This window comes from Sycon ciliatum, chromosome 1, assembly GCF_964019385.1.
Source record: "Sycon ciliatum chromosome 1, ocSycCili1.1, whole genome shotgun sequence".
In the NCBI taxonomy this organism is placed as follows: Eukaryota; Metazoa; Porifera; class Calcarea; order Leucosolenida; family Sycettidae; genus Sycon; species Sycon ciliatum.
This window is the reverse complement of record NC_088643.1, coordinates 10,198,601-10,218,855: the sequence shown is the minus strand read 5'-3', so window position 1 is coordinate 10,218,855 and position 20,255 is coordinate 10,198,601. Positions and strand designations below refer to the sequence as shown.

Sequence of the window (20,255 nt, the reverse complement as noted above, 5' to 3'; positions counted from 1 at the left end):
GAAGTAACAACCGAAAACAGGTGTTCGGCATCACGGAAATGCCACCAGCCTGACATCCTGCCGGGACTAGAAACACCAGTGCATACTGGAGCTGCACAGTTGCGTGCGCGTGCGGGGTATGTACGGCGCTGCTCAATGAAATCCAGTCACGCCACTCAAGGTTGCGCCGTGCGTGCACCATTTCGCAGCCCAGTGTTCGCAGGCCTAGGACCGCGCAACGCCCGGCGCGTACTTGAGTGACGCGACTGGATTTCATTGAGCAGCACTGTACATGTAGCTACAGCACACTTGTGTCATAAGACTCATAACACGGCCAATGGTCAATCGCTTCTGGGGTTAAAGTCATAATATTGACCGAGTTGTTTTTGGAGGAAAAAAAAGAATATAGCTCAAAGTTCAGAAATAGAAGAAAGCGCCAGGATTGGCAATCTGCAAGACTCCCTATGCAGTGCTGTATATAGGAAAGTCTCTAAAATAATGAATTAATACGGAAGGGTGAAGTGAACTGAAATCATCTGGCTCGAAATAAATCAAAGGAAGCGGAGGAAACTCGGAAATTTCTCAATGCACTTCACGCAGTATAAAATATTCATGTTTCTAATGTATTCTTTTACTGTGACGTGTACCCTGTGGGTATTTCATGCTAAAACGAAATCAATGATCCACAATTCAGGCCTGCTGTTTGTAAATATAGGATTTCGTGGATACCTAATGAAACGGAGCGGTATACATCTATGTTAAAGGTTGTTAGTTATGCTGGAGAAATAATAAAAAGAAGTAGAAAACGTTCAACGAAATATTGTGTAAGGGTCGTAGCAGTTCTGGCCGGTACTAGTAACTAGGAACTTACTGATGTGGTAAGAGAGCGTCTCCTTCGGTGACCTCCGTAGTCGTCTTGTCAGCCGAGCTGCTGGTTGTTTCAGACGAGGTCGAAAATGTCGTCGTCGTGGCAGCGGTCTGCCCTTCCAACGTGGACGAGGACGGTATCGGTGCAGTCTTGGTGAGGTCGTGCCGCGACAGATGCGCCACAATGGCCGCCCCGTACGAGTCGCCGAGGACATTCACCATGGTGCGGAACCGATCCCTGATCAGCACAATAGGAGCAGAGCAGAGCGTGAGAAAAAAGAACAACAAGATGATTATTATCTATACCACAGTCGGTACACAGGATGGATGACCATGAAGACCAGAGACTCTGGAGCGTAGCTCGTACATCTGTGGTGTGGTGGCCATGTACCACTAGCCACCTCATAGTCGCCATTCCTATTACTGTAAAACATGTTACTTTCGGTGTATTTAACTTTAACTTCAGTGATTTCGGTAGAGAAACCAGGCACCTAAATTTAGGTAACACCTAAAAGGCACCAGAGTATGCACTGTATGTGCAGGGAATGCTGTTCACCTAATTCTACATTACACCTGAAACCTGGCAGGTCCCTGGCACCGAAATTTTAACGCACCTAAAATTACATGTTTTACAGTATGCCTATGTAGTACCTATGACGGCCACTTGCTGGTGTGATGACCGGACTACACTGACCACTGTAAGACCAGTAATGTTAACGAACATTTAATTCTAACGATTTAGATTTAACGAATTTAAAAAATCGTTAACATTCGAAGTCGTTATGTGCAAAACGATATGTACATGTACAGTCATTTACCGGTTTTGAGACAGAATTCGTTAGAATTTCACCTCGCTAGCCCACAATAATCAGGAGATTGTTGACTTTAATTGACGCTAATACCTGGTCTTACAGTATACGAGCTACACGTCCAAGAATGTTCAATGAGAGTGCTGACAGATCAGCACTACAGAGCGTTCCCACGCACCAGGTCCACAGGAAGAAAAGCCGCCTCCACTCGAGTCTCTTGCTGCGCGCAATCATCAGGACGGCACTGTGATAAAGCGTGATTACTTTTCAGCCTCGGCTTCTTTTCGTGCTCAAGCTAGCACTACTCATCTCTCCTCTTGCACAGCTACCTTGTGCAATAGGATGTTGAAAACGTATACAGCAGGGAATTGACTTACAGCAGCCAGTCCACAGCGAAGACCAGACTGGCCATGTCCGGCGGCAGACCAACAGCCGACAGGACAATGACCATTGTGAACAGACCGGCATTGGGGATGCCCGCAGCGCCGATGGATGCAGCCGTTGCTGTGATGCTGTGCAGACACAAGCAACACACATATTACATGTATCAGTTATTCGCAACACACACACACACGTTAGCACATTAGCCAAGAACACAGACACACATACTTCAAATTAGTGGTGTGCACGGGTAGTCGGGTACCCGTGCTACCCGTGAGGACCTCGGGTAGACGGGTACAGTATACTGTATAGTACCCAAAACCCCGAAGTCGCAGATGACATCATGTATAGTGCACATGTACAAATTCATGCAATACTCCGCATGTCTACCAAGTGTGTAAGGGAAGGGGTGCATTGTGGTGTTGCCATGGAAATATTACCCGATCGGGTACCCGTGCTACCCGTGGAAAACTACCCGAACCCGATACCCGAAGAAAATGCTACCCGACTCAGCCCTACTTCCAATACACATAATGGAACCTCAGCAGTACCTGTACATCCACTCACCTGACAGCCACGATGTGCCCAAAATTCAGTGGTGTACACGTGTACTGCGCAATGAACAGGGCCGCTACAGCCTCATATAGGGCAGTTCCATCCATGTTGATGGTAGCGCCTATTGGTAGAACGAAACGAGTCACTCGCTTATCAATCTTCAGGTTGTCCTCCAGGCAACGGATGGTGATTGGCAAGGTGGCGGAGCTGCAAGGCAATGCATGACATCGCGGAGTACGCAACATGAGTACACACACACCCACACACCCATGTACATAGACACACGAACACACATGTAAACACACGTACACACAAAGAACGTACATGCTATTCATCTCTCCGTTCTGCTAAAAAACAGTGCCAGTGTGTGCCCTTGGACCAACAGGAGACAAAGTCCAATCCAAAGTGCATAGAAAGACAGCAAACAATCGGAGGACCCTCACTGCAGTGTAATACACATGTAGAAAGATGATTCTGTGTCAACACCAGAGTTGCTGCGCCAACATCCCATATCGAATATCTACCAAACAAGTACATCAAACCCAATTCACCAAATTCGTTTGAGTAATATCAAGAGTACATAAACTAGAGTGTGCAGTTCCGATTGGTTTAGCCAGCGGCAGAACATTTCGCTGACGTCATCATTTCTGGAGGCCATGAGTCATACCGTACGAGGCATTTACTACAAGTCTGTGGCCGCGTGGGTTGGCCGGGTGTCACTAGATGTGCACTACGAGTGCAATAAAAAGCTACAGCAGTGGGAGAAAAGTTCGTTTTGAAAACGACAAACACACAAACTCACTATGGAGTTTGGCGCCCAGCACATGCTTTGCGCGTTCTTTGTATGCTACGTGTCATGCTTTTTGAAGGAAAAAAGGTGACATCAACAGAACAATTCCGTCATGGACCGGACCAGCTGCGGAGTTGCACATTCGCGCTGATGTACTCTTGGTAAGACATACACACACACACACACACACACACACACCTCAGACTTCAGACATGCCCATCGCGGAAGCGATGATAGCGAACAGCTATGTTAGACATAGCAACTTGTGCACACACACACACACACACACACACACACACACACACACACGCACGCACAACCATGAACCCAAGGGTGTCTCCCCAGCTAGCTAGGAAACACGACTAGAGACTGCTCCACAAGCAGCTCTCAATACGAGATTCAACAGACCCAGCACTGACTCACCTGGACGAGGTACCGAAAGCCGTCGCCAGAGCTTGAGAAACCGAGCCGATCATCAGGTACGGGTTTTTCCGCAGGAACAAGAAGGCGATCAGTGGCAGGATCAAGAGCGAGTGAATTGTGAGGCCTACCAGAACCGTGGCACAGTACAGACCAAGCTTTCCAATCAACTCGGCGATGTCTTCCTGGCTAGCGATCTTTCCCATGATCAAGAACATGATACCGACAGGAGAGTACCTGACACAAGAAGTTATAGTCACACCAGCAACAGAAGAAACATTAATGAACACGTGTGTATGTATGCTGTTGCTGCTGCTGCTGCTGTTGTTGTTATCGTTTCAAATCTTTATTCTCATGATAGCCAGTGGCCAATAAGAGATGAAAGTGTGCAGGAGGAGAAATAGCGAGGAAAGTTGGGTGGGCAGGGATATGTGTCTACTTTTAAGTGTACGGCAGGGGTGGTCGCTTTGTTGTTGTTGGTGTTGGTGGTGTTGTTGTTGGTGGTGGTGGTGTTGGTGGTGTTGTTGTTGTTGCTGGTGGTGGTGTTGGTGGTGTTGTTGTTGTTGGTGGTAGTGGTGGTGTTGTCTTAGGACTGGATGGAAACACTGTACCTAGTGGGCGACCCATGAACAAGCACAAGCAGGAGTGTGTGCGTGGCAGACAATAAGACATACACAACGTGGAAGAAGAAACACTGACAAGACAAGCCAAGACGAGTAAATCGACCATGACCTTTGCTTAAAAATATTGTTATCGCAGACAAATTACCCAAGTAAACCCACAACAATGGTAGATAAACAGACCCGAAGTAGCAAGGCCGGCACTGCAAGTTTCTAAAACAAATTGCTTAATACAGCAAGGAGGACTAATTTTGCTGCAAGCATATCCTATACGTCAACATGCATGAGTGAAAAGTGAAATTACTGCTAGATCTTACCACATGACTATCCCTACCAGGCGCATGGTGGCCTCGTTGAGCGCGTCAAAGACGGCCACGAGCGGCTTGCCCTGCTCGCCCATGCCGGACAGGACGATACCGAGCGCAATGCTGAACACGATCAGGCCCAGGATGTTCATGCCGTCGCCGTGCACCAGCGGCGGTGGCACCATCAGGGTGCCGGCGGCGACGGCAGGGTGCCGGGTCTGAGGGCACAGTGCCGACGCGTTGCCCGTCGTCGTGTTGCTGTCGGCGGTGAAGTTGGTGCAGTTGCGGATCAGCAGGTCGTGCTTGGAATGCACCTGGGCGAAGGGAGAAAAAACCCCGCCGCAATACAGTAAAACCTGTGTAAGCCGACCGCGACCGCTCAAGGGACCTTCAAAATGTGGCCCCCGTGTACAGGTGGTCTCCTTAAGTTATCCAGGGTCATTTGACTGCAAATAAGGTCCATTGGACTTGTTTCGAAGTGGTCCTCTTGGACAGGCGGTCGCCTTGATAGGTATTACTGTACTAGTAGAGGGCATGCCAATGATGTCATGGCAGTGAGTCAGCGAAGCCGCTCACGGGCGCCATGGATACAGAGTGAGTCGCTAGTGCCGGGACTTTGCCACAGCATCTCAACTGATGATGCAGTCGCGTACTGCAACCTCTATACACACGAGTCACGGAGTACCACGCGTCTGGTTGTCTGACAACCAGACGCGTGGTACTCCGTGACTCGTGTGCTACTGCTCTGCTTTCGCATTGAGCACTCTATCGAACCGGAGGACTCTGCATACCGTAACCTCAATACCTGTACATTGTAGAGCCAATCAGTGGCTGTACTCGGCGCTAAATTGAAGTGCAGAAATGAGTTTTTGCTTTTTTTTGCCACCTGCAGTACGTGTATAATGTACACCATATGATGCATGGCAGCAGGGCGTTATCAAAACGTATCCCCGTTGATGAATTGTGACGACCTGGAGTATGTCATACTTCCCACGCTATGGTGCTCGCAAGAGAGGATGCACACTGATGAAAACATGAGGAAATGCCATGTTCAGGATGAGCGCATGTCAGCTCCGTTACCTGACACACGGTCCTGAATCAAACCCCGTGGAGGGGGCTCAGTGACCCGAGGGGTATGGATAATCGGCATACCAGTGTAGTATATTCACGAACACCCCCCCCCCCCCCCCACACACACACACGCACACACACACACACACGCCACCTCCGCCACCCTTATCTGCTTACCTGTTGAAAGCAAGATCTAACAAGATTGTCCGGGAACATGTTCCTATACACACAGAAATGCACAATGCACACCGAAAAAGTTCATCAGTGGGACGAAAGGTACCATACGGCTGCAAATGCGTGTGTGTGTATGTGTGTACGCACGCAAACATGTGTGTGTTTGTGAACGCACATGTGTGTGTGTGTTTGTGAACGCACATGTGTGTGTGTGTGTGTGCGTGCGTGTGTGTGTGTGATTGAGCAGTTCAATAGCCCATTGAGTCATGCCTCCAAGATTCCTTTCAGATCTCCCCCTTTCCTCTTCCGGGGAGGCCACCGTGACCACATTCTGGCAGTGAGAATACAAGTGTGTGTGTGTGTGTGTGCGTGTGAGTGTGCATGTGTACGTGCGCACAAATGTATGTGTGTGTGTGTGTACATGTGTACGTGCGCGCACATGTATGTGTGTGTGTGCTTGCGTGTGTTCGTGCATGTACGTGTGTGTGTGTGTGTGTGTGTGTGTGTGTGTGTGTGTGTGTGTGTGTGTGTGTGTGTGTGTGTGCGTGCGGCGCACGCTGTCGACAAGTTGCTTAAAATCATCACAACGCGCATGCCCGGTTAAATTGATCACAGTACCGGATCAAGTCCAGGAACGTATCCATGGTGCTGACATCCTCCACGACCTCCCCAGCATCATGATCATTATTGCAGCCGTCGGAGCCTGTCGATCCTGGCCGTATGGTGACCACCAGCACAATTCCCAGCACCACTGCACTGAACGTGGTAGCCATGTAGTAGACGACTGCTCGCCTGCCCAGCTTGCCGGAGGCACGGGCATCCAGCGAGGCAACACCGGACACCAAGCTAGCTACGATCAGAGGCAAGATGAGCATCTGCAGCATACGCAGGAAGATCTCGCCGGGGTAATAGATCAGAGTCACGGCAACTTGGTTGGGGCTATAATGGTTGGCAAGCACTCCAAAACCAATGCCCAGGAAAACGCCCAGAATCGTCAGAATCAGCAGGATCTGCTTCCTGACGAACCGTTTCACAGTGACCCATTTTCTCGCCGAGGTACTAGTAGTTTCGGACTCCAGCACGCCGTATCCGCTCATTGTGACAAGAATTGATGACAAGAAAAGCCAATCTCAATTCAAAATTTTATCAGAAAAAATGAACTCGACTCCGCAACAAGGCTAGCCGCGAAGCTCGAAGATGCCTAGCTTCAAACTAGATCTGTTGGTCTGCCTCGACGCCTTTCAGCCACAACGCATTTCAGCACTGAAAAAGAAAGTCTTTCATGAAGATTGTCTTTCACTCAGTGTTGTTGGTTTTGGTTCACACTGACTCTGCAGATCTGTAGCTAGCTGTACCATTATCATGATTATTCACAAGACTGGCAATGAATTATTTTGAAGATTATTATGATTGACACGTGCTTTGTACGGTACTAGTACTACTTGTAGAACGTCTAGCTCGACTCTCAACACGTCCTGTAAGGCTGTAGTCCCGAATCCACATGCGCAGACCAGACGATAGGCTGCAGTGCATTTCAAAACTATAGACGCGTAGGGTTTTTGAAATATTTCAAATTTGGCTGGACCTTTTTGAGAATAGTTTTCGGAATATTGCTCAGGATCGCTCCACAATTACCATGATTACTCTCATATAGTTTCTAAAGGATTGGGTAACAGACGTAGACGCCCAATTTGGAAAAATTTATGCACAAAGTGATCACAGATTTTATGTGGTATAGATGCTGGCATAACTGTTTTTGCCTAGGTACGCGTCTATAGTTTTGAAATGGACTGTAGGCGTCAAGCGATGTAGGCGGTGTTGGCACGATGCAGATGTGAGTTATAACCAAGAGTACATAACCCCCCAGAGTGTGCAACGCCTGATCCAGCTCTGTGTAGGGTCTTGGTCGAGCGGAATCGGATCTTTGCGTCATAATACCGTACACATCTGAGGGGAACCCGGGGAGTCGCGGGTACTCTTGGATCAAAAACAATGGTGCCCTGCCTCGAGACCGGCCTTGCGCTGGTGTGAAGTGTACGCATGACATCAGAAGATCCGATTCCGCTCGACCAAGACCCTACACAGAGCTGGATCAGGCGTTGCACACTCTGGGGGGTTATGTACTCTTGTTATAACGTTAGGCCTAGGCGGAGTAGTAGTTGTAGTAGTAGTACATGTAGTAGAATTTTTTATTATTTTGATAGGGAAGGCCCTACAGACGTATACGCGTACTAGACGTTGCCGATCCCGCCTATTCGTTGATGGAGAGTGCTTGCTATCGTGCGAGGGTACCACTCAGGGTGACCCTCTGGCCATGCCCGTATATGCGCTTGGAGTCCTCCCGCTCATCAAGAAAGTTGCAGTGCCTGGTGCGAAACAGGGCTGGTATGCGGACGATGCTGCAGCCGGTGGCAAGCTAACGCCTGTTCGCCAATGGTGGGACAATCTCGTCAGCCACGGTCCCGGGTATGGCTACCCGTGACTGCAATGCCCAGAAGTCACTCCTCCTGGTCAAGCCCTCCAGGTACGCAGCTGCTATCGAGATGTTCGAGGGGACCGGTGTGCAGGTCACGTGTGATGGTTGCCGCCACCTTGGTGCACCTTTGGGCACGGATGAGTTTATAGAACAATTTGTCCAGTCCAAGGTCGCCACCTGGTGTGAGGAAGTTGCGCAGCTCACGACCATCGCTGCATCGCAGCCACAGGCCGCCTACTCCGCCTTCACACAGGGCCTGCAAAACAAGTGGTCCTTCCTCTGCCGGACCTCCTCCATCCCGCCGTCCCTGCTTGAACCGCTGGAACACGCAATCAGCGGTCGGCTCATCCCGGCCATCACGGGTCAGGCTCCACCTGGGACAACTGTTCGCTCCCTACTCTCTCTGCCTTGCCGGCTTGGGGGACTGGGTATGGCAGACCCTTGTTCAGTGGCTGAACAGTACACCTCATCCCGAAGGATCACGGCTAGCCTCGTGTCTCGCCTGCTGGAGCAGGAGTCGTCTCTTGGCGACTCTCTGACTCAGCTCCGGACGGTCAAGGCGACGGTTCGGGCCGAGAAGCGGAGCGCGTTCAAGTCTATGGCTGACGCTCTTCGCTCGGATCACCGGGAGCTGGCCCCTGTTCTCGACCTGGCCTCAGAAAAGGGTGCATCCAGCTGGCTGACCTGCCGCCCCCTCAGCCGCCATGGCTTCACACTCAGCAAGGGAGATTTCCGGGATGGCCTGTGCCTCCGGTACGGCTGGACACCTCCTCGGCCCCCAAGCCTCTGCGTGTGCAGTAAGCCGCTGAATGTGAGTCACGCCCTGTCGTGCCCGTTTGGTGGCTTCCCGACGCTGCGACATAACGAGGTGAGGGACATCACCGCCAGAGCTCCTAAGGCAGGTTGCTCACAACGTGACAGTGGAACCCCACCTCCAGCCCGTCACCGGAGAGGCCTTCCGCCATCGCACAGCTGTCACGGAGGAGCAAGCTCGGCTGGACGTTGCGGCTAGTGGTGTGTGGGGTGGCCGATTCGAGCGCATCTTTATTGATGTACGGGTGTTCAACCCTTTTGCGTCTTCGAATCGTGCCACCTCCCTCGCTGCTAGCTACAGACGCCATGAACAGGAAAAGCGCCGGAAGTACGAGGAGCGAGTACGTGAAGTTGAGCATGCCTCCTTCGTGCCCGTTGTGCTCTCTGCCTCTGGTGGCTATGGCAAGCATGCCAATGCTCTTTTCACGTGGATCGCCTCTCTCCTGGCTGAGAAGAGTAAGGAGCCATACGGGCAGATTATCTCCTTGCTGCGCTGCCGCCTTGGGTTTGCCCTGGTGCGTTGTGGTGCTATGTGCCTGCGTGGCTCAAGGAGCACGTTTGCTCCTGCCATGCCTGAGTCCCCTGCTGTGCTAGTGGCGGCGGAGGCACGCATCCAGTGAACCTGCACAGTGCAGTGATCCTACTGAGTGACAGACTCTGTAAATACTGTATCTGATGATTCGTTTTATGTGTTGATTCTTCACAAAATGTGTTATTTTGCCCGTACAAGAGGCTCAGAAAAAAAGAAGAAAAAAAACTAGACGTTGCCGTCTTGCTACAGGGAACCCTAAGTTACTGGCTAAGTAATAGTAATACTAGTAATAGTTAGTTACTCGCCTAAGTCACTGTAAGTGCTCTTTTTTAGGGCTTGAAAGTGCTACGTCACAGCATAGCAAAAATATATATAAATATTCAAAAACTGGATCCACTTGGATCCAGTTTTTGTATGGATCCAAGCACATTTCAAGCGGTCTTACTCACAGCAAGGTGATCATGGTGATGTAGCCAGTGAAACTGACTGATTAGTATAATGGGGGCGGGGTGACAACTGGTGGCGAAATAAAAGTCACACCTGCATGCGACATGAGTGGGTTGCTATGCACCCACATACTTAGGCAATAGGGCTTGAAAGTGCTACGTCACAGCATAGCAACAATTTCAAAAATTCAAAAACTGGATCCACTATCCAGTTTTTTGTATGGATCCAAGCACATTTCAAGCGGTCTTACCCACAGCATGGTGATGTAGCCAGTGAAACTGACTGATTTGGCTACTGGGGGCGGGGTTACAACTGGTGGCGAAATAAAAGTCACACCTGCATGCGACATGAGTGGGTTGCTATGCACCCACATACTTAGGCAATAGCAAGGTCACACCTTAGTGGATCCAAAAATAGAAATCTGATGTCAACTTACTACTCCCTGGCCGTTTTGACGTCATCACTTTCAAGCCCTATCTCTTAATTTGCTGGCCAAAAATCCTATACTGTATATCATGTAATTTTAGGTGTATTTAATTTTCGGTACCAGGGACCTGCCAGGTTTCAGGTGTAATGTAGAATTAGGTGACCAGCCTACCATTCACATACAGTGCATACTCTAGTGCCTTTTAGGTGTAATCCAAATTTAGGTGCCTGAATTCTCTACCGAAATTACCGAAATTAAAATCACACCGAAAATAACGTGTTATACAGTATATAGGATTTGAAAATGTGTGCCTTTTAGCTTTTATGCCGTTGTTATTGGTCATCACGACCAATAATAACGACATAATGGTTTTCATGGAAGTTGTAAATATGTTTGAGGCATGAATGTAGATTCATAGGGCGATAATATTTCTGATGAATACCCATTTTCAGCAATAATTGGAAATTTGAGCATAATTGTTCAGCTGCTGTCATGGAAAGGACTGAAGCAGTGAATGTGCAAAAGAACATTGCAGGTGTGGCACAGGATGGTTTCATGACGACATATCGCACATGCCGTCATGAAACTACCAGTTTTTAGGATAAAACAAGGTCCAATAAAATCTCAAATCCTATATATAGGATTCGAAAAATAGGGCACAGGCCTTAGTAATATTGGGCAAGGAGATGAGCCTGAGATGTTAGTGTTTGAAAAAATTATCTTATTCAACTCTCGATATCTACTAAGACCTAACGCGGAAGAATTGGTCATATACTTTTTGCTATTCTCATGCCACGCCCATTTTGAGTTGAAAAATATGACCAAAATCCGCCTATATATAGGATTTAGCAAATTAAAGGGAAACTGAACGCCAAAAATAAGTATGGCTTATCCGAAGGAGAATTGGGCACTGATTCCGATGAGCTATGTCTCGAGCCGATCAGAGAAGAGGAACTGTGTCAAATTTCATAATTAACACCTCCCATATTTGGAAATTGGCCTTGATGACGTGCGTACTGCTTAGCTGTCACCATGCTGTGCATGTTCAGCAGTGTTGTCGTGGCTGGCTGATCGTCCCTACGTGTTAGTTATCCCAAGCCCGTTTGCACAAAGTATATGTGCGCCTCTTGGTAGTTCCGCTCAGGCGTACCTCAGACCCAAAGCACAGAGAGAAGTCAGGGTGGCGGAGCCCTCAGGTCCGATATAGTAAAGGAACAGTAAGAAACTACAAAGTCAAAGGCCACACCGGCTCAAGCGGACAAGTCCGCTTGAGCGGTAGCGGAACTCCTATAAAGAAAGTCAAGAAAGCTATAAAAGAGAATAAGACTAATACAAGACTCATACAAGACTAATCCAAGACTCATACAAGACTAATCCAAGACTCATACAAGACTAATCCAAGACTAATCGAAGACTCCTCGATATCTGACTAAGTCAGCGAACTTATACTAGCTGAAATCTATGCGAGCGGCCACGAAGGGAAGGATCGAGCAGGCAGCAGCGAACGACTAGTGAGCTGTGCTAAACTCAGCAAAGAGTAATGTATCTAAGTATTGAAGCTAATGCTAATCATGAATCGGAGCAACTAAGCGGAACAGCAGAACAGCGGACCGGCAACAGAGACAATAGCTGACAGTTCTATGGTAATGGATAGTCTAGGTCCGGCGACAGGAGAGGTAACCCTATCCTAATCAAAAGGAAGAGAACATTGATGAAGAGCCGCGGTAGAGGTAGGTGACAGGCTGATAATGAATGTGTGCAGCACTACTATAGTATTGGTGAGTAGTGCTATCTACGCAGGGCCATGACATCTCCCTCGGCTACAAAGAAAAGGGTCACGTCCTCGTGACGGGAAGAAATAACACAAAAGAGCAAATGAAAAAGGGCTAAAATAAAAGGAAACTAAACATCGCCGTAGTACCAAAGAGGGTGTGAGCAAGAGGGAACAAAGCTTCAGACTTCGAATCAGGAAAACGAAATCGGAAAGAACCTACGGTTAGAACTAATGAACACAATGTAAAGTCTAATTTCTTTGGCAGGTGGCATCTCTAGCAGGGTCTAACTTTGGAAAAATTGTGACGCAAAACAGTCACTAGCAGCAGAACAAAACTAGGATAACTGATGAGCTATGCCGAACAGAACAAAACGAATGGACAGCGGATCTAATCTATTGGCACAAAATCTTGTTGTGTGCTGGGAAACAATCCTAATCAAAGCACGATGGGGCTAGGAGCTAATTGTTCACTGCCTAAGGCACAGGACCAGGGGTAACAGTTGGGCAGTAGGCACTCGAGAGGTAGCTATGAGCAAAGGCTGAACTTAGAGAACTAACGATATGGGGCACAATTGTTCGTACATAGATAGTCTTACTTGGTGACACTCAGCGGGTAGCAGACAGAGATCAGTGCGGGCGGTACTCATGACGATGGTGGACGACAGCACTTGAATCAAGTTGAGCAGACACTATTAGGCACATGGAAGACAGTACTTTGACGGTAGACACTATAGAAGATGATGGCAGTACAAGATGGTAGACTGGAACAGTGCACTCAGGGTAGTAGGGAACAGACGACATCATAGCAGTACTAGTGTAAGTGCAGTACCAAACGGAATCGGCTATAGTGACAGGGTGGACGGACAACGAAGACATAGCAGAAACATTGATACTCCAGCAACTGGTGGCAATGGCTGGGTAAGACAGATACTTGGTGAGGCTCAGCAGACCACGGAATGGAATCCTGGTGTTCATGTCATCGTACTATAGGTGAGTGATGGTATCCGCATGGTAGGGTGAAACGATGAGACGTAGTGGTAGAACAGCAGAGCCAATGACTCGAAGTCAGGTAGCAGTAGGAATGCCTCACTCACAGGTGACTGGACTGGCGTAGGGAGAAGGCAGATCTTCCACCAACTCAAGAAGCGAATTTTTTCTTCCATCTCGAAGGATGGTGGCCTAGCTCATAAAGAACACGGCAGCGAGACAGTTGATCCACAAGAATCACTGAGAATAATCACGAAGACCGGGCGTAGTTGGGACGCAATACACAACATCCAAGAGACGGTCTCGTACCAGGAATAGTCCACACCATAGTTAGTATACACAAAGTTTGGGGAAACTTCAACCAATCGGCGAGGACCAGCAACCAGATAAGGTTACTAGAAACGAGATGCACCAGACGAGCGCCAATGTCATGAGGACGGGCAGTGCAGACAGATACAGGCGAACGTTTTGTGCACACAGAATGCGCATGCACAAAGTTTCTGGCGTAACGTTTACCTGATACACATGAGGGTAGGAAACGCAACGGTTTGTACCTCAGCGGAATGCAAGCCATAGACCAAGTGTGCACACACACGAACTGTGCTGAACGAGCACGACGTGATAGTCTGTTAGCATGGCTCACGGCTGCACACCACAATCAATGATCTGAGCGGCAGTGGGAGAATTGACTCTCCAGCAATGGGATTTAACGCCAAAAGCGTTAGCGGAAAGAGGACCCAAGCTGTGTTGCACGTACTGATCAGATTCACTACAGAATCCAGCTTCGTGTAACAACAAGATTGACGGGTCATGGAACTATGGTGGGCAGCCTGGTCAGTCAAGGCCAGGTGGCAACCGCCCAGCACAATGCAGCGTAACATTCATGATATGGCTAAGTGAACTTAGCAGCGGAATACCAAAAACACCATAGAATGGCACAATTGGCAGAAAGGACGGCGCGCATCAAACTGTAACAAGCCATCAGGCACTTCAGACACAAATAGGTTTCCCTAGGCTGCAATATCAGCAGCGGCGGCGTGTGCCAGATAGACAACACAAGTAGGCGTAAGAGCAGTGTCATTCGAGACATGTGCAACCACAATGATTACGTACTTTGTCTTTCTGGTACGCGGACCAGAGTGATTTACAACCACAGTATGCAAACCGGCGGAAATGAACGACACAGGGATACGGAAGGCCCACTGGGCGGCGTAGTGTACTCTCGTACCGATAGACAACAACGGCAACAATAACAACATGAATGCAGTCACATTCCCCGCAATGATTCATACGACAAGACTCACCACTATCTTCAACCTACGTCAAAACAGAGCCTGATACCACGGTAACACGAAAAAGTAACAGCCCAAAGGTGTACTTCACATAGACATCATAGTTGAATGGTACTCATCAGTGACCCGGAACCCGTGATAGAATAGGTGGATAAATCAACAAAACCTCCAAAAATAATAACAAAATGATAACCAAACAATATTACGTCAACAGCTGGTGCCTGAACTTTCTAGTACGTATTCTTCAATCTAAAGTAAACCCAAGATTCTCAACCTCCGTGAACTCAATAACTACCATTCATTACCTCTGCACCCCTTCAAAACCAGTAAACCCGTTACTGCTTGCAAAACAAATACTTCAGACAAAACCCTTCCAAAACCTTGAAAAATAAAACCAGCTAACCTCCACTGACAACCAAAAAAACAAAACTCACAAAAGACGGTGGTCTGATCGCGTGCATATATCTCCGTACTCTTACCTGGCCAGCTCCGCGCGCTCTCCGTTGGTCAGTCGGACGCGAGCTCCCGAGCACCACAGCAGCCTTTCGCCGCTTGTCACGTAGCCGGCTACGCATTTTACAACACAAACCACTCCACGGTCAGATCGGACTTCAATTCCGTCGCCAGCACTCGGCAGCAATACAACGACGGGCAATCAGCGCAACCACTAACCGCGAGCCATCGGAGCCTTTTCTCTCTACTCCGATCTTGGATCCAGTCACGAGACCAGGAACTTCTCCAGTGACGATCCGAACCGCACCAATCGTGCGCACAATCCTTCTCTTGCACCAGGCGGAACCACATCGCCAAAGGCGCATCAGACCAGACGAAGCGTAAACCAGGCGAAACTCAATCGCCACGCGGGACAAAGGACAATTATCAGCGGAAACAGAAACGAAACATGAATAGGACGGAGGTGGCGCCAGGCGCCTGTTGCAGGGCGTATCAGTATCACGAGAGCCATCTCTCAATCACTCAATTATCAAGACAATCAATGCACCACAGGAGCTGTGGACAGCGGACAAAGGCCAACACCAGGGGATAAGCGTAAGTGGTCTGGCGGAATCAAGCGGAAGACCGACGAGGCATGACGCGCATACTCCGTCACACAGCGTAAACGAGCTCGAGCACAGAGCTGGAGGATGGCCATCTCCATCAGACGGAGAGCGCGTAGAGTCAACCTCTTCCCGGAGGAAGTGCTGCAGCGGTGAATGACCCAACGCGCGGGACCCAAACTCGTCGAGTACAACGGAGCACTCACGTAACTCATGAGCGTTTCGTCAACAGCTCCCACAGGAACTACGTAAGTACAAGTACATGTACATCGGCGGAGAAACCGGTGAACCATACCAGCTGAGCTGGTTTGAACACACAACGCGTTAACGGAGTGAGCGCATGCTCAGAGAGTGCGGACTGTACAATCATGTACAACAAGGATCGCGGAGCATCCGGCGAAGAGACGAAACTAATTTTTTTTGCTTTGCGAGCGTAACACAGCTCACAGGCGTAACACAGGCGAACAGATTGACCAGGGCTCCGGAGGCAGGACTGATCACAAAGGCGTAGGCCAACGGAAGCAGCACAGACAGTACCACAACACGTTTGGGAGCGTATGGCTTTGCTGAAACAGCAGAGCGGCGCAACTGACGATCAACACCGAGGAACGTCTCTTTTGCTCAGTCTCTTCAAAGAGGAAACGACTGCGAACGCAGTGGTAACCTGGCGTAAGTATTCTCTTTGTTGCCGTTCGCAACTCGGAGCGCGTGTCTTCAACGGATTTGGCGTACGACTCGTCGATCGACGAGGAATCGTCAGTAGGCACTCACAATCCAAAGAACTCGTGAGGCGGCGTAGATTACAGAGCCTGTGCGGCAGAGCCACAGCGGAGGACGGAACGATGATGGAGAGTGAAAGGGCGTACACCAAGAGTAGGGCGGAGGACCTGGGAAACTAGACCAAGAAGAATCCTGGTCACAGCACCAAGTGTCGTGGCTGGCTGATCGTCCCTACGTGTTAGTTATCCCAAGCCCGTTTGCACAAAGTATATGTGCGCCTCTTGGTAGTTCCGCTCAGGCGTACCTCAGACCCAAAGCACAGAGAGAAGTCAGGGTGGCGGAGCCCTCAGGTCCGATATAGTAAAGGAACAGTAAGAAACTACAAAGTCAAAGGCCACACCGGCTCAAGCGGACAAGTCCGCTTGAGCGGTAGCGGAACTCCTATAAAGAAAGTCAAGAAAGCTATAAAAGAGAATAAGACTAATACAAGACTCATACAAGACTAATCCAAGACTCATACAAGACTAATCCAAGACTCATACAAGACTAATCCAAGACTAATCGAAGACTCCTCGATATCTGACTAAGTCAGCGAACTTATACTAGCTGAAATCTATGCGAGCGGCCACGAAGGGAAGGATCGAGCAGGCAGCAGCGAACGACTAGTGAGCTGTGCTAAACTCAGCAAAGAGTAATGTATCTAAGTATTGAAGCTAATGCTAATCATGAATCGGAGCAACTAAGCGGAACAGCAGAACAGCGGACCGGCAACAGAGACAATAGCTGACAGTTCTATGGTAATGGATAGTCTAGGTCCGGCGACAGGAGAGGTAACCCTATCCTAATCAAAAGGAAGAGAACATTGATGAAGAGCCGCGGTAGAGGTAGGTGACAGGCTGATAATGAATGTGTGCAGCACTACTATAGTATTGGTGAGTAGTGCTATCTACGCAGGGCCATGACAGTGTAATTGAATGGAAGAAAACAATTACTTTGGTGTTTTGCAGCTCTGTTTCGTTCCCTGACGGTAACCAAATCTAGATGTTGGAATCTGTTGAGCAGGAGAGTGACACATGTCTTCCCGAAGGCTGTCCAGGCTGCAGTGGTGATGAAGAAGACACGATCATCACCCCGAGATCGATCGTAGCGAATTGGAAAACTCATGGTGAATTTGCTTCCACTCCAAGGCAATGTCGAGGTATGAAGGGTGCTTGTACTGCCTTCCAAAGTGAAGAGGAGATGAACATGGCTTTGCATAGCTGTTGTTCTATGCCAACTTACCTACTCTTGCTGGTACCGTAGTGGCATATTGCAAATTTCGTGGACGAACAACTCTAGTCACTAGTGGCTAGTGAGCAACACTAACAGGTGAGATTTTTCAATTCGACAAAAATTGTTTTTGTTTGAGAACTGGCAGTGGCAGTCATTAGACTCAGTAGGTGTCTCTCTGCTGCTTCTTTCCCTTCATCGGTAGGGTTGTGCTTGAAGTAAAAATAAATAGAAAATGTGGAACAAAAATCTGATCATGTAATAATTTGAACTTCAAAGTATGTGTACATCAAATCACAAAAATGACTGTCAAGGTGGTGCTGTGCATTGAAAAAAACTGGGAGCTGGCAGCAATGGAAAGGGTAGAAACGAAACCAGTAATGCAGAGTATTCATAAGGTAGAGGGAGATGAAAACGGGAGAGGAGTAGTGAGCACTTCAGTTTGAAGTAGTGTCAATAGACAGCATCGTGTTGCATACGTTGTGAATATTGTGTGAATCTAATAATTGTCACGAAATTGATATCCAAAATTATTATCCCCTGAATAGTATTATGGTGTTCTCCTGTGTTTACATGCAGAGCCTTGACGTTGCTGGACGAGCGACAATATAAATTACATAAACATGTAGCTCATGATGTGGGATGACTGCCGTATCGCATTGCCAACGCAAACCCATCCTGTGTCAGTGCAGCCATCCAGCAACTTGAACTCCCCGGACCAGATGCCGCTGCAGCTGAACACCATGCCGATGGAAATCCAGGAGTTGATAGCGAAGCATTCTGGTCTGCACAGTACAAGGCAAAGAACAATTATGAATTATAATGCATTGTAATCTTTCCCACACTTCTTTGTAAAAACAAACAAACAGTGCCATTATCACAACACTTGATCAAGCATCTTGATGGAGGTATTTTCCATTGTGCTGGCTCAGCATCTGCACCAGGAAGACCATGCACACTTACACGTATCTTGTGCGTGTGTGTTCGTGCGTGTGTGTTTGTGTATCTGCATGTGCACACGTGTGTGTGTGGGGGGGGGGGGGACGCACATGTGTATGGGTAGGAATGTGTGTGTGTGTGGGGGGGGGGGGGGGGGGTACACGCACATGTGTATGGATGTGCGCGCTGCATCCGTGTGTCTGTGGGATGGGGTGGGGCTGCACGCACATGTGTACATGTGTGTGCGCAATACAGCATGTGTGTATGTGTTCGTTGAACACAGGGTGTACTCCTGATTACATAAACTTCGTGATCATTGTGATTTCATGTGCTTTGAAGTTGAAATTCGCAATACATGTACTGATACTTGATTAGATTTATGTTCCACATGTTCTATTTATTTTATTTTACTTCAAGCACTTGTACTATTCAAGCACAACCCTACCAATGAAGGGAAAGAAGCAGCAAAGACACCTACTGAGTCTAATGACTGCCACTGCCAGTTCTCAAACAAAAACAATTGTTGTCGAATTGAAAAATCTCACCTGTTAGTGTTGCTCACTAGCCACTAGTGACTAGAGTTGTTCGTCCACGAAATTTGCAATATGCCACTACGGTACCAGCAAGAGTAGGTAAGTTGGCATAGAACAACAGCTATGCAAAGCCATGTTCATCTCCTCTTCACTTTGGAAGGCAGTACAAGCACCCTTCATACCTCGACATTGCCTTGGAGAGGAAGCAAATTCACCATGAGTTTTCCAATTCGCTACGATCGATCTCGGGGTGATGATCGTGTCTTCTTCATCACCACTGCAGCCTGGACAGCCTTCGGGAAGACATGTGTCACTCTCCTGCTCAACAGATTCCTACATCTAGATTTGGTTACCGTCAGGGAACGAAACAGAGCTGCAAAACACCAAAGTAATATGTTTTCTTCCATTCAATTACACTGCTGAACATGCACAGCATGGTGACAGCTAAGCAGTACGCACGTCATCAAGGCCAATTTCCAAATATGGGAGGTGTTAATTATGAAATTTGACACAGTTCCTCTTCTCTGATCGGCTCGAGACATAGCTCATCGGAATCAGTGCCCAATTCTCCTTCGGATAAGCCATACTTATTTTTGGCGTTCAGTTTCCCTTTAAGAGATAGCCGCTCTGTAAAGAGCACTTAGGGTTCCCTGTAACCATGGTAACAAGACGACAACGTCTGTAATGCCTGTTTCACGAATCCACTGGCCCCGGAGACTGGCGATCTTGTGACGCATCGCGATCGCGGCTCCGAGGAGTCGGCGGGGCCTCCGCACCATTCACGTATTCACCCTTTCTGCGCTTCAGTTTTCCAGCCAGGTTGTCGCCTGAAAGTCGACCTCAAGGGCGGTTGTTTATATCGATCAACTGTTACTTCTCGACAATCTCTTCTGTACTCTTGATTCGTCGGCCGCCACATCGTGAACGAATGCGAGAGAGATCAGCACAAACTGGACGGAGCGATGCAGGTGCTTTCTGCACGAGTTTCTGGATGACGCGTTTGCTGTTACTTGATTCTTC

General features: G+C 48.5%; 1 protein-coding gene and 1 long non-coding RNA gene across 2 annotated transcripts; both read right to left on the bottom strand.

Moving 5' to 3' along the window:
• Nucleotides 1–320: 320 nt before the first annotated feature.
• On the bottom strand, nucleotides 321–7,317 carry LOC135812765 (excitatory amino acid transporter 3-like). The gene is made up of 7 exons (XM_065326005.1): nucleotides 6,590–7,317; nucleotides 5,975–6,017; nucleotides 4,739–5,040; nucleotides 3,805–4,038; nucleotides 2,604–2,798; nucleotides 2,033–2,167; nucleotides 321–1,084 (listed from the first exon to the last, which is right to left on the bottom strand). The coding sequence occupies exons 1-7, from the start codon at nucleotides 7,066–7,068 to the stop codon at nucleotides 847–849; spliced, it is 1,626 nt and encodes a 541-aa protein (XP_065182077.1). The 5' UTR covers nucleotides 7,069–7,317; the 3' UTR covers nucleotides 321–846.
• A 10,613-nt stretch (nucleotides 7,318–17,930) lies between these two features.
• On the bottom strand, nucleotides 17,931–19,627 carry LOC135812757 (uncharacterized). Its single transcript, XR_010552957.1, has 2 exons — nucleotides 19,248–19,627; nucleotides 17,931–18,548 (listed from the first exon to the last, which is right to left on the bottom strand). It is a non-coding gene; the product is annotated as an uncharacterized LOC135812757 (long non-coding RNA).
• Nucleotides 19,628–20,255: the final 628 nt, after the last annotated feature.